Source organism: Vigna umbellata, chromosome 7 (genome assembly GCF_029865625.1).
Source record: "Vigna umbellata cultivar VRB3 chromosome 7, Vumbellata_1.0, whole genome shotgun sequence".
NCBI classification, from domain to species: Eukaryota; Viridiplantae; Streptophyta; class Magnoliopsida; order Fabales; family Fabaceae; genus Vigna; species Vigna umbellata.
In genome coordinates, this window is record NC_142171.1 from 41,998,615 (window position 1) to 42,012,384 (window position 13,770).

The 13,770-nt window shown below is 33.4% G+C and overlaps 2 protein-coding genes across 3 annotated transcripts; one reads left to right on the plus strand and one right to left on the minus strand.

The window, feature by feature from the left end:
- The first annotated feature begins 4,270 nt into the window (after positions 1–4,270).
- Positions 4,271–8,414, plus strand: LOC148196024 (putative pentatricopeptide repeat-containing protein At3g08820). Its single transcript, XM_088094069.1, has 2 exons — positions 4,271–6,621; positions 7,677–8,414. Exon 1 carries the CDS (start codon positions 4,446–4,448, stop codon positions 6,342–6,344), a length of 1,899 nt encoding a protein of 632 aa, XP_087950195.1. The 5' UTR covers positions 4,271–4,445; the 3' UTR covers positions 6,345–6,621; positions 7,677–8,414.
- Positions 8,415–9,692: 1,278 nt separating this feature from the next.
- Positions 9,693–13,770, minus strand: LOC148196025 (B3 domain-containing transcription factor VRN1-like). 2 transcript variants are annotated; one of them, XM_088094164.1, is made up of 8 exons: positions 13,580–13,770; positions 11,662–11,815; positions 11,116–11,530; positions 10,898–10,977; positions 10,529–10,784; positions 10,380–10,445; positions 10,184–10,269; positions 9,693–10,048 (listed from the first exon to the last, which is right to left on the minus strand). In XM_088094164.1, the coding sequence occupies exons 2-8, from the start codon at positions 11,752–11,754 to the stop codon at positions 9,815–9,817; spliced, it is 1,230 nt and encodes a 409-aa protein (XP_087950290.1). In that variant the 5' UTR covers positions 11,755–11,815; positions 13,580–13,770; the 3' UTR covers positions 9,693–9,814. The 2 variants fall into 2 exon arrangements, with proteins under 2 accessions (XP_087950290.1, XP_087950291.1); XM_088094165.1 differs by lacking the exon at positions 13,580–13,770 and adding an exon at positions 12,000–12,397.

Sequence of the window (13,770 nt, forward strand, 5' to 3'; positions counted from 1 at the left end):
CAAAAAATGATTTTATAATGAGTTTTCATTTTATAATTTTTGTCTTATCTAATTTTATCTAATTTTCACAAGCATAATGACATTAAAAAATTGGTAATTGGCCTAGAAAAAAATAAAAAACATTCGATGTTAAACAATTTCTCAAAAAAATGATTTTGTAATGAATTTTCATTTTATAATTTTTGTCTTATCTAATTTTCACAGTACAATGATGTTTGAAGGAATTGGTAATTGGCCTAGAGGATTTTTGTAGAGATGTCAATATCCACATATGATGAAATTAGAGAGGTTAGTAAAGATGATAAAATTGAACAGATTTTGAATAAACCTTTGCTTAAAAGCGAATATGCTAATGAATCAACTCTTTACAAATGTAAATTGTTTAACTGTGTTTCTTATTTTTTTCAGTTATGGCTACCGTAAAAATGAGGAAGAAAATGTTAAAGTGATAAAGATAAAAAAAAAGATTGAAAGGAATAACAAGGTGAGTAAGAGTTTATAACTACACTAGAGATGACGTGTGTGTATATATATATATATATATATATATATATTTCATGAGTTAGGTTGAGTATAGGTAATGCGCTGTTTATTATCTGTCCCTCGTCTAAAAATTACTGTTCATTACCCGCCTGTTTCCCTAACAACGCATACGTAAACTTTTAATATCATGTATTACAACACTCTTAAAAGATAATATTTTCAATAGTTGAAAAATTTTGTCCTGTTAGTTTTTCTTTATTTATTTTAATAATTTGACAAGTATATGCACTAAGATAATCCGTATTATTATATAAGTTAGCATATTAGATTAAATCATAAAACTATAACTTTTTATTTATTTTAAGGTGTATTAATTTGTAGTTTTTTTAGTGATAAGTATTAGTAGTGGGCCAGTCTCCAGAAAAAAGAGGTCGGTTGAAGGTAATTTCTTCACGCACCCCTATGTTTACTTCCTTCACCCATACTTTTAGAATTTCAATTATACTATAACTGAAACTAATAGAAAATAATTTTTTAAGTTCTTCCGTGTTTTAGTTATAGTTTCAAACTGTGTAATCATATATATTTTGGATTTCATAATTTGGAGTTCAAAAATTTTATTTTTATATGTTTCATATGGTACAATTTAAAAGGTAGATTTGCATTTTAAATTATACAATTTGTAATAAAAATTTGAATTTTAAATTGTATAATTTGTTATATGAATTTAAAATATATTTCCAAATAGACAAAAAAATCTTCCAAAATCAATCATCTTAGAAAAATCACAAATCGAAATTTTAAATTATATTTTGAATTATATAATTTATAATCTGAATTTATATTTTTGATTATATAATTAATGATATAAACTTAGAAGATGATTTAGAATTTAAATTAAATTTCGAATTATATAATATATAATACAACTTTAAAAACAATCAAAATGTAAATTATATATTTCAAATAGTAAAATCCACAATGAAAAAGTCTCTCCTCCAATAGCACTGTTGTCCCTTTTGATGTGGCTTTCCAAATTTTGAGCCATATTCTCTCCCACAAGGAGAAAATACTAACGCTAGGTTCCAAAGGCATTCTCTCAATAAAATGAAACGGCTCTCCAAAGTTCCCAAATGGAGTTGGGTGTAGGACGTTGCAGGCTTTCGGCAGTGTGGAGGACGCTGATGCTGTGAAAGAAGGGATAATATTAGGATTTTTAATATCTTTTAGTCAAGGATAGTTAGGTAATTTTTGTAAGACTATGGGGGTGTAAAAAAGAAAACATGTAATTGCAGTAAGAAAGACCCCTAGATGAAATCCACGAAGATCCAGTACCCGCCGTTGTGTGTTTGGTGGCCCATATTTGGAGGAGTAAGAAATATAAACGAAGCACCGTTTTTTTCTCACTTTGGCGCTGAGATTGAGAAAAGGGAACTCTCACGAAACTCAACTCTCTCTCTCTTTCTCTCTCTCTCTCTCCTTCACCCTCTTCTCTCTGCAGCCAATCCCCATTTCAGATCGAGCCCTTCTTCTTCCTCCACCCTTTCCCATTCGCTGTGGTGACTGCTCTCTCATCTTCACCACCAAGAGTAAGTTCCTCTTCCACACCACTTTCTTCTCATCTCGTATTAACCGTCAGCTTCTCTGACTTTGTCTGCTTTTCCCTCTTTGAACTTTCCGTCTCCTGTTGAATATTTTTATTTGAACTTGTCCCAGCTTAAGTGAATGATATCCAAACAGCTCCCTCTCTTTTGTTCATCTGTTTTGTTCATTTTTAGGCAAGGGCTTTGTTTTTTCATCCTGTGGAGCCAAATGCTTAAATGTTCTGTGACATTGTTCTGCCATTGTAGGTGTTGTTTCGGAAGTTAGGAAGTAGATTTGGAACTGAAAATTTCTTGCACTGTGCCAATGCTGGTGGTGGTTTTCATTAGCAGTCAAAATCTATTAACAATTGGCTAATTGGCGTATATGTGCTGCATGAAGAGTATTTTGATTGTGTCTTTTAGTTTTAATGTTTGATTCACTCTCCCATTTCCGCATCGTGTATATAGTTATGTTACTGCTCCAGATACGCAGTGGATAATCTCAAGTTTTTTTTTTTTTTTTTTTTTTTTTTTTTTGTAGTTACTTGACTCACATTTAGACTATAGTGGTGGATGCTGTGGTGTGCGGTTTTTCCTCGGACCTATGACTAGACCATTTGGAGAATTGACAAGCAATAACAGTGCCGCTGGAAGGATGAGTACTGAACAATCTGAATTGTCTGAAAAAACACAGTTAAGGACTGAGCATTTACTAAAGGAACAACGGGAGTCTGGTACTGTGTTAACCAGTTCAGTTATCCATGAAAAATCAAATCAAGTTTCTGCTAATGCGACAGAGAATTCTGTTATTTTACTATAATAATAAAACATATTAAAAGAATTAAAAATTTAATATTTTAAATGAAAAAATTAAATTAGAAATATTATTTATTTAAATTTGATAATCAAAATATTTTTTTTTAATATAATAAATATTCAATTACTGTAATATTTTTTTATATAATTAAATATATATTAATATTTTAATTTATAAAATATTATTTATTAAAATAAAAAAAAATATATTATAAAATTAAAAAAACTTTAAAAAAAATGTTAACCAGTTACCGTTCCAAACAAGGTTAACATATTTTTCTAGTTTTTTTTGTTTTTAATTTTTTAATATGTTTTATTTATTTTGGTTTATTAAATAATATTTTATAAATTAAAATATTAATATATATCTAATTATATTAAAATATTAATTTAATTAAATATTTATTAAATAAAAAATATTTATTTATTATTGAATTAAAACAAATAAACTTTTAATTTATTATTTTTTTAATTTAAAATATTAAATTTTATTTCGTAATTTATTATTATTATTATTAAATAAAAATTAAAAAGGTAAATTAAAAGAAATAAAAAAAAAATAACCAGCAGACGGTTAAGTGTTATTAACGAAAAGGACATAATAGAATTTTTTGGAGATATGCTGGACGGAGAACTATTCCTTATGTTTTCTCCTATATTCTTTTATAAAGTTGGTTAAATCATATCTATACCTTATATGAATTAATATATACGTCTTGGAATGATAACAGGTTATGTTGGACACAGATCTACCTGTAACTTGACCCAAAAAAAGTTTATTCGTTACTCAATTTGTTACCAGCATAAATATTTACTTAAAAAATATTTATGAATATTTTAAAATCTAAATATCTTTATGAATATATGCATATATTCATAAATATTTAAAAAAATATATTTTTATAATTTATTAAAATAAAATTATAAAAATATATAAAATAAAATATAAATTAAATTAAATATTAATTAAAATTTAATTTTATAAAAATATAAATTAATATTAATTTTAATTAAATTTAACTTAATAAAATATAAATTAAATATTTATTTTTATTTTTTTACTGTTAACAAATATAATACGATAATATAATACATATACCCGTATAAGAAGGTATTTTAATCCTTTATCTACAACCCACAACAAAAATCTTTTTTGGCATCCCGTTGTATTCATCTCTCTGGTTGAGCCCATTTTTATCTCTATCTTTTTAACAGTACATGTCAAAAACTACTGCAATATGTCAACCATTAATGGTAGGTTTCTTTGACTGAAAAAACATATTGTTATAATTTGTCCTAACTTAGTAGCAGTGTTTTTGTTTGAAAGCAGTTTTTGTCCTTCCTTGGGATAGCAAGGAGTTACTAGTTTTTTTTTTTCCTTGGTACATGCCATGTTCATATTGGAGCGTGACAATGAGAGTTCTTAATCAATAATCTTGTCTTCTGCAAGCTTGCAATGATGGAGGACGACTCCTAAAAAGAACATATGTTAACACAACATTCGTTGACATCAAATATGTAACAATTGCAACTTACTTCAAATGAAAATTGAATCAAACAAGCATGTTCACCCTGTCTCACGAGTTGGTCGTTCCCACCACCCAAAAGTTCAAACCCATCGTTGCACTCCTTCACTCTCCCTGTTCATGTTCCATTGCAGAACCCACCAACCTTGCCGACCTCCTACAAGGCAACCTTCCATATTCGTATCTTCACCAAATCCACACACGCATTTTCCAACTTGGTGCACACCAAGACAACCTCGTTGCCACGCGCCTCATTGGACACTACCCATCACGCATTGCTCTTCGCGTCTTTCACCATCTCCAAAATCCAAACATCTTTCCTTTCAATGCCATCATCAGAGTTCTCGCCCAAGAGGGTAACTTTTTTCACGCCTTTTCTCTGTTCAAAGATTTGAAACGGCATCCACTTTCGCCCAACGACTTTACTTTCTCTTTCCTCCTTAAGGCATGCTTTCGGTCCAAAGATCTCCGTCACGTAGAACAGATTCATGTCCACATTCAGAAGACGGGTTTCCTCTCTGACCCTTCTGTTTGCAATGGCTTGGTTTCTGTGTACGCGAAAGGGTACAACCACTTGCCATCTGCCCGAAAAGTGTTTGATGAAATTCCTGACAAAAGGGTAGTCAGTTGTTGGACTAGTTTGATCTCTGGTTTTGCTCGGTCTGGACAGAGTGAGGAGGCTTTGCGGCTTTTCCATGTGATGATTAGTCAGAACTTGCTTCCCCAAAGTGATACTATGGTCAGTGTTCTATCAGCCTGTTCTAGCCTTGAGGTGCCAAAAATTGAGAAATGGATTAACATTCTTTCAGAATTGATTGGTGATGGAGTGAGTACTAGAGAAACTTACTGTGATTCAGTTAACACGGCGCTGGTTTATTTGTTAGGTAAATGGGAGAAAGTTGAGAAGAGTAGAGAAGGGTTTGATCGAATTTCTGCAATAGGAAAAAGAAGCGTGGTTCCTTGGAATGCTATGATAAATACATATGTTCAAAACGGTTATCCTGTGGAGGGCTTAAGTCTTTTCCGTATGATGGTAGAAGAACCAGCCACTACACCTAACCATATCACAATGGTTAGTGTGCTTTCAGCATGTGCTCAAATTGGTGATTTGAGTTTTGGAAGTTGGGTTCACGATCACCTAATATCTCTAGGACATAAAGACACCATTGCCTCAAACCAAATTCTCGCCACATCTTTAATTAACATGTATTCAAAATGTGGCAATTTGGATAAGGCAAAGGAAGTTTTTGAACATACAGTCAGCAAAGATGTGGTCTTATTCAATGCGATGATCATGGGTCTTGCAGTATATGGTGAAGCAGAGGATGCATTGAGACTCTTCTACAGAATGCCAGAATTCGGCTTACAACCCAATGCTGGAACGTTTCTTGGTGCTTTAAGTGCATGCAGCCACTCTGGACTATTGGAAAGTGGGCGCTGGATATTCAGAGAAGTGTCCCTTTCCCCTAGTCTTACATTGGAGCATTGTGCTTGTTATATTGATCTTCTTGCAAGAGTAGGATGCATAGAAGAAGCTATGAAGGTTGTGATTTCCATGCCTTTCAAGCCTAACAATTTTGTCTGGGGTGCTTTGCTCGGAGGCTGCTTGCTCCATTCTAGAGTGGAGTTGGCCCAAGAGGTTTCCAGGAGGCTTGTTGAAGTAGACCCAGACAATTCTGCAGGCTATGTTATGTTGGCAAATGCATTTGCATCTCAGAATCAATGGAGTGATGTCTCGGAGCTGCGGTTAGAAATGAAAGAGAAGGGAATCAAGAAGCAACCAGGAAGTAGTTGGATTGTTGTGGATGGAGTTGTGCATGAGTTTCTCATTGGCTGTTTGTCACATCCTAAAATTGAGAGCATATACCATACATTGGGTGGATTGGTGAAGCATATGAAAGTAGCAAGCCATTGCCTGCTTGTATGCTGTTGTTAAATAAGCCGTGATTGCAGTAACAGGAAATTGCGCAAGTAATTTCTTGTCAAAGCTTGCACCTTTGGTTATATGAGCAAGGAGTATTTTTGAGGGAACTAAACTTCAATGTTGATTTTTTTTTTTATCTTTGACCATTTATCAGCATGACGACAATTTTGAGACTAAACCCCCTGGGTGGTTGTAGATTGTGTTGTGAATAACAAGTAATTAGGTAGCATCCTCCTGCATGAGATGTTCATTTTATGATCACACTCCACTTATACACGACCATTTAAAGGTAACTAATTTTTTTTTTCCATGTATGAATAATTTATTTAATTATATATATCTTGCATCAAATATAAAAAAGTCAGTTTTTTTTGTCAATATTGGTAAGTGAATAAAGCTGTACAATGAAATTACAACTAACAAAATGTGTGATATTTATACATTGTACTGGAAGGTAGTATGAAATTTATCGAATTTATCAAAATCTTTCTTAAAATAATCCATAAAATACATATACTTTCAAGTACCAACATAATTTTACAAGTTATAAAATTTTAAAGGTTAAATTTTACTTTTAGTTTTTTAATTTATTTTTTACATTGAGTTTGGCTCTTCAACTTTATACACATTTCAATTTCGTCCATGTTAAGTCTGTAAAATGGTTTATTTTCATCATTTCCATCACAAAGCTTACGAAACATGATAAGAGTATGATATGATCACTATATACTCACATACGAATATGAGTTCAATTATTTTCTTGCTTGCAATATTTTATTTTTTAAAATAACGATTGACAAAGTTATATTTGTGGCTAGGCAATTTTTTTAAAAGTTACTATTGCTGGTCCTCTAGGCAGTACATTAGTGATTCTGTTCAGATTTTGTAAACTGCTTTTTGAATAGTTGTGTTTTCTTTTATGTTTTGTTCAGAGTGCAAAGGCTTAAATGTGAGGGTGTGCTAAGTCCCTATTTTCTTGTATTTTTCATAGTTAATAGCATTCCTTTTGGGCCTTGTTTAGTTCTAATTTTCTCTTTTTTGCTCAAATTTATTTATCATTGTAAAAATCTTAATTTTTGTGAACATGTGTTAATTTGGAGTTTTTATATAGACTTTTTGTTAATAAGTTTAAAAGTAAATTCTGACGGCTTTGATTACTGTTGCATGTTTGATTCATAACTTTTTCCATAGTTATGTAATTAAATTGATTCTTTTTGCATTGCTTTATTGATTCAATTATTTTTAATTTGGATGTAAGAACGTAATTTTGAAAATGTCAAACAATTTGTAGAGGTGTTGACTTTAGAGTTTAGTGCAGTTCATTTTCTTAGCTTGCTGGTGCAGTGAACTTGAGAGGAGAAGCTTGGGTAATTCTGTGCTGTGATAAACCCTGCAGTTCCAATCCAGTGAAGTTAAGGGTAGTCATTGCTGAAGTGTGAACAAGACTTGAAGTAGGCTGGAAGTGGAGCTGAAGAAACTGGCTGTAGGCTGTCATTTCTAAAGAATTAGAAGCTAAACAGGCTTGGAAACTGCACCTGACCTGAACGTGACTTGATGGAAGAAGCTTGCATGGCAAGCTTGAATAAGCTGGAGATGTGACCTGAAGCTGGTTGGACCAAGGGAAGTAACCTGCTCCTGCAAGTTGGGACTCAAAGAGGCAAAATTAATCAAGCTAAGCTGACCTGCACTAGCCTGGCCTGAAGATTGGAGCTGACTTGTTTTACTTGCTACCTATTAGTCTTGTAATTGTGTTTTAACTAGTCTAGACAGATTGTATATACTTTAGACCTGTCATTGGCAGTTGCTATTATGACTGTTTTTAGGAAGTTTTATAGGTTTTCCAGTTTTAAATCACAGCAGCATATATAAGGCTTGTTCATAGACAGATTTACTTGTTTACAATACAGCTTCCTTAGCATAGTTTTCAATAGTAGTAAAAGCTCTATAGTAGGTCCTGTAATTGGAGTTCTGTCCGTTCATCTGAAGTTCTCTTGCTGCCTTATACTCCAAAGGAGCTAGGTTGCAAGTGCTTCAGAATCTTTGTACTTTCACACCAGTTTACATCAAATTCAAGTTAGTTTACATGCAATTTTACTTTTCTTGCAAACTTCTACAGATTCCTCTACTGCTTTTACCTTTACGTTTCTGTCTTTTACTTTCTTGCACATTTACATTTGATGCTTTTACAATGCTTTCTCACTTCTACATCAGAATTCATTTTTCTGTTGATGATCATGTGGCTTTTACTTTTGTAACCTACTAAACTCAATTATGGATTCGTGCTGAGACTTAGTGAGTATAAAGTAACCGCCTATACACCAAGGAATCCGAAATGATCCTTGGCCATCAAAAGTAAAACCTAATGAACATCAATTGAGAGTTATTGTTTTCTTGTTAGACAGCTTTTACATGCTTTTCTTTACTGCCTTTAGAAGCTTTCTTTAAATTCCCAGTTCTGCATTTGATTTCAATTCCAGCACTTACTTTCTAACCTGTTTTTACTTTCAACAATGCAATTTAATCATTTGAAACTCATTCCAAACGTTTGATTTCAGTTTTGTTCCAGATTACTCATAGGTAGTAATTCTCGTTATCTCCCGGGCACCAGTTTTTCTTTGTTTTGAATGTTGAGTTTTGATTTCTGCTGCTAAATTCCAGTTCCAATTACTGTTTCATGATTGTTTCTACATAAGATTCATGCTTCTGCATTCAATAATTACAGATTTAGCTCTTAGTTTCCAGTTCTAGCCATTTAGTTAGGTTTTCTAGGTAGGTAGTTTGCTAATTTTAGGAATTTGATGTGTATATATTGTCAACATCTGTCTCATTCATTGGTTTATTTATTGGTTTAATCATTCACGAAGTCCTTTTTTTCGCGTGGAATCTCAATTTAGTCCCTTTGTTTTTGGAAATCTCAATTGGGTCCCAAATTTATGAAAATTGTAACAATTGGATCCTTTCCGTTAAATTGTCTCCAACGGCGTTAGTGTGTGTCTGACGTGGCACGCTGTAGTCTGACGTGGATGACGTGCCACGTCAGACACACACTAACGCCGTTGGAGACAATTTAACGGAAAGGATCCAATTGTTGCAATTTTCATAAATTTGGGACCCAATTGAGATTTTCAAAAACAAAGGGACTAAATTGAGAATCCACGCGAAAAAAAGGACTTCGTGAATGATTAAACCATATTTATTTGTTCATTTGGAAGACCTCTCTGCTACTGCACCTTTGTCTGTTAGTAACACTTCACAGAAGAAAAAAGCTTCAGCTACCTACCAAAACTAACGAACACATTTAACTATTAAGTTGTGGGAACCAAAGTACGCATATTCATGGCAGTGTTTACACGTTGTCCCTGTCCACAAACCTAATAATAGCATTGCAAACATGATAGCGTGTTCAGGTTCTGTATACAAGTTTGAGGATTAAAAACTAAAATGAATGGGCAATTTTACAATAAATGCTTCAAATGAATTCTCTAAGATTGTCCCCTAAAAATATGAACATCAAGTACTAAATCTTCTTCGTTTGTTAACTCAAAGACGCAAACATTTCCAGGTTGCAACTTACATTCTTTTGCAAATGGGCTCCAACCTTGAGACAGCTTTGTTGGAACAGCACCAACCAGTTTTACCCGCCATGATTTATTCCCAAACTGTAACGTCACCTGTTTCTTGTGGAAGTACTCTCTCACAAAATCAAGTGGTACACGCTACATCAAATTATATTTGCATCAGCTAGATATGATACATCAATTCTAACTATCAACAAAACTATAACAAATAACTAAAACCGATCACATATGGTGGCTAATAGCAACTTAATTTGCTTCATAACTAAAACCTACCGATCTGAAATCTCCCCTATGATTTGCCCTTATTTTGAGCGTGAAAAAAGGATTTACGGACGTGAACTTTGCTGCTTCTTGCATAGCTCCATTTGTGAATGACATGACAGAAAAACCACATGAATTTAGAATGAACCCTACACAATATTGAAATATCTTGGAAGATGTTATAAAAGTAATTAAAGCTATTATTTACCTTTGATGGAAAAAGTATCAATACATCTAAAGTCTTGGATTTTCGTAAGGTCAACATATTCTCTATCTGATTCAAAGGAAGAAATCTACAGTCATTACTTTACACAAATAGTACGGTGTAATTTGAAAGAATAACCAACTTAAGATTACCTTGTGAACTCGAACATTTATCTTGTGAAATTGGAATTATTGACACTTTAAAACATGGAGCTTGGCTCTCGGTTAGCTCAAAAATGCAAACATCCCCAACATTCAAATAGTTATGTGATACAAAAGCCCTCCATCCCTTGAAAAATTTGCCATTCTTTAATGTAACGTGCCAAGTTCTCCCATCCAAGACTTGAAGGAGGATATCTTGTTTGCCGGTTTCCTTCAAATACTTTTTAGTAAAGATGGACGGAATGACCTGAGTTTATTCTTACAAAAGTTAGGAAATATAAAAATAACGTAATTGTTCCGGCTTCAAACAAAAAATATTGAAAACTATGTTAATGGTTAAAAAGAAGCTTGACAGCTCACCAAAATATATCCATTCACGTTTGTATCCTTCAGGGTAACCATAAAAGAAGGAGTTTCAGATCTGGTTGCACCACTATTCTCTGAAACAATCGAACATGATATGTCATGAAAAAATCACTTAAAAGCTCAAAAGATCCCTATAAAGAAAAGGATGGTCATGAAATAGATAATGTTTTAATCTAACGTTTCCTTTTTAAATAACTCCACAAATCTAGTACCTTGAAGCAGATCAACTTTAACTTGGACGTGCTGAGGTAAACTGGAGCCTGGCCCAATTGGGTGTTTCCTTGGTTTCTTAGAAAGCCCAGGAAGAGATGGTGATGTTGGAGCTACCTCAAACAAAACATTACTAGAACTGTTTTGAGTGTTGTTGGAGGGATAATTTATTTCTACGGCACATGTATTGTATATGTGTACCTCTAATGTACATGTTTGTTGGTATTTGAACGTCACAAGATGACCGTAGCCAAGGGAGTAATAAGTGGCAAATTCCTTCCATCCCTTTTCCAACCAAACATTACCAGTACCGTCTTTAGTCCAACATAGTTCCCATTCAATGCCATCGGGAACCTTGAGAAACAAAGGGTTTAACAATCTACCACCATATTTCCGAGTGAACTCCTTTGGAATCATCTGCAAAACTTTATGTTAGAACACATGAAGAAATTCACAAGTTTCATCCTACATTTATATACCATGACAAAAGTTTCAGTGGAAATGGAAATGAACATAGAGAAAGAGTATGTAAAGGAAATAATGCTCACAATTTTTCCCTTTTGGAGAGTAGTATCCACAATAATCTTGAAGAAGCGGAACTCGGAGGGAAGAGGATCAATTCCTGGGCAAGAAGAAGTCATGGCTGATGTGACTCGGTTGGAATAAAAGGTCCCTGAGGTGAAACTCAGCAGGTAGCTAGCACTAGTGGAATCAGAAACAATGAATCAGCCGCCAAGAAAAACACATAAAAATCACAAAAGCAGCTAGCACGGTAGAGTGAAAATGGTAGACAAACCTGTTCATACAGATGGCACCCACATTGTAAAGCAGAAAAATGGAAACAAATTCAATTCAGAAACATTAATTATTTTCAACTTAGCTACACCTAGGATAGGGTGAGGGCAGAAAGCATTGGCGGCTTGGAACTAGGGTGTTCGCCAAGTGCACCTTATCGACAGGAAATAGAGAAAATATCTTATGATGATTCTGCATTTATCCATCAAGCTTCTTAGTGTGAGGCAAAACCAGTATGCAATTAATTTGATCTGATGATCTTCGGGGTTTTAAACTGTGAAAAAAGTAACAAAAAATCTTTTCTTATCCTGAGCAGGTTCAACCACGAGTAGGAGTTTAACATATGGCTACGGGTGGACAAAATAAACTGTACTGGACTGTATTGTTAAAAACTACACTAAACTAAAAACTAGTTTATCGGAACTGAACTAAAAAGTAATTCAGATGAAATGAAATGAACTATAATTTGCTTTATGAAACTGCAGTATACTAAACTGGTCTAAATTGCAATGAATTATAATATAAATTGAAGTGAACTAACTGTACTAATTTTTAGAATATATTCAATAGTTTTTTCTGGAAAAAAAAAATTCTAAAACAGAAACTGATAAAACAAAATAAGTTTCACTGTAAATTCAAATCTGCCCCATGTGTTGGTACCTAAAACCAAGAAGCAGTTTTATGAACACAAGGCCTGATAACATCATTCCTTATAGGATAAACAACATTCAGAAAGTGTAAACACAGAACATAATACTTCAAAAATGAAGTCAGCAAGTTGAGTGACTCCACAATATTATCATCCATAACATATGAAAGCCACGTAACTACTATATACTATTTCCGGATCCATCTTAATAAGGCACGGGTCCATTGATCTCAAATCAAGAAAATGCATTTCTTTATACCCATCCTAATTAGTAAAGAGGTCACAATTATGACCCATTAGAACAGGGACAATGCATTGAGGTTGACATCCTTAATATATACCTCCTGGAATAGATCCCAATTTCAAGATTAGATTTTTTAAAGAATATATGAGAATTTCATCATTAGATAAGTTGCATTTTGTATTTTCTCTCTGTATCTTAGCCTTTTCATTTCCTCCTTTCATATTATTTTCCATGAAATTACCGTTTCCAGATTTTCGATTTCTTTTCATCCCACATACATATAGCACTCATAATCTTTGCCAACTATGTATAGTCAAAAGGGGTATAACATTCTCCATATTGTTCAGCTTTATCTTCATGAATATCATAAGCCTAACTAAAACTAAAAAGTTCAGTATTTGGAACAATCACTTAATGATTCCCCAAAATCCTCACAGATTTCTCCTAAACTCTATCCTCCTTCAATCAAAACAAACTAGTTATCCAATGTCACCCCGCCGGTCTAAACGCGGAGTAAACATAAAACCAGAGTTAACCAATGTGCCCCATTGACAAAAAAGCAAAAAGATCATATAACACCCTTTCAAAGCAATAATCTTTCATTAGTTTCCATCAAACTCCTCATAAAAAAAGTCTAAGCTTTGAACAACATACAACACTAAAACATACATAATCTTGAAAGAAACCTAGAATTAGCAAAGAAGAAGATAAACACAACACAAGTCATTGAATTCATGAACGGAAAAAGAAAGAGAAAAAGTGTGTAAAAGAAAGACACCAGTGGCAAATGCAGCAAGCCTCCCTCAGCCCCAAACATTAAGACGCCTCGCTCAGGCCACAAATGTCAGGGTCACGGTGAGCAGTAGCACGGCAGGACCAGGGCAGGTCACCGTAAGTTGGGTTTTCGTTCAAGCTATCCTTCTCTGACTCACGTTCTAGGACAAAATGGAAAAGGTGGTGTGATGGAAA

Bases quoted from the DNA above. Each gene is read 5' to 3' on its own strand.
- LOC148196025 (XM_088094165.1), bottom strand. From the start codon at position 12,106: ATGCAGAATCATCATAAGATATTTTCTCTATTTCCTGTCGATAAGGTG. The intron at 11,531-11,661 runs GTGAGCATTATT...AAAGTTTTGCAG, and splicing joins CTCTCCAAAAGGGAAAAATT to ATGATTCCAAAGGAGTTCAC. The intron at 10,978-11,115 runs GTACTAGATTTG...CGATTGTTTCAG, and splicing joins TAAAGTTGATCTGCTTCAAG to AGAATAGTGGTGCAACCAGA.
- LOC148196024 (XM_088094069.1), top strand. From the start codon at position 4,446: ATGTTCACCCTGTCTCACGAGTTGGTCGTTCCCACCACCCAAAAGTTC.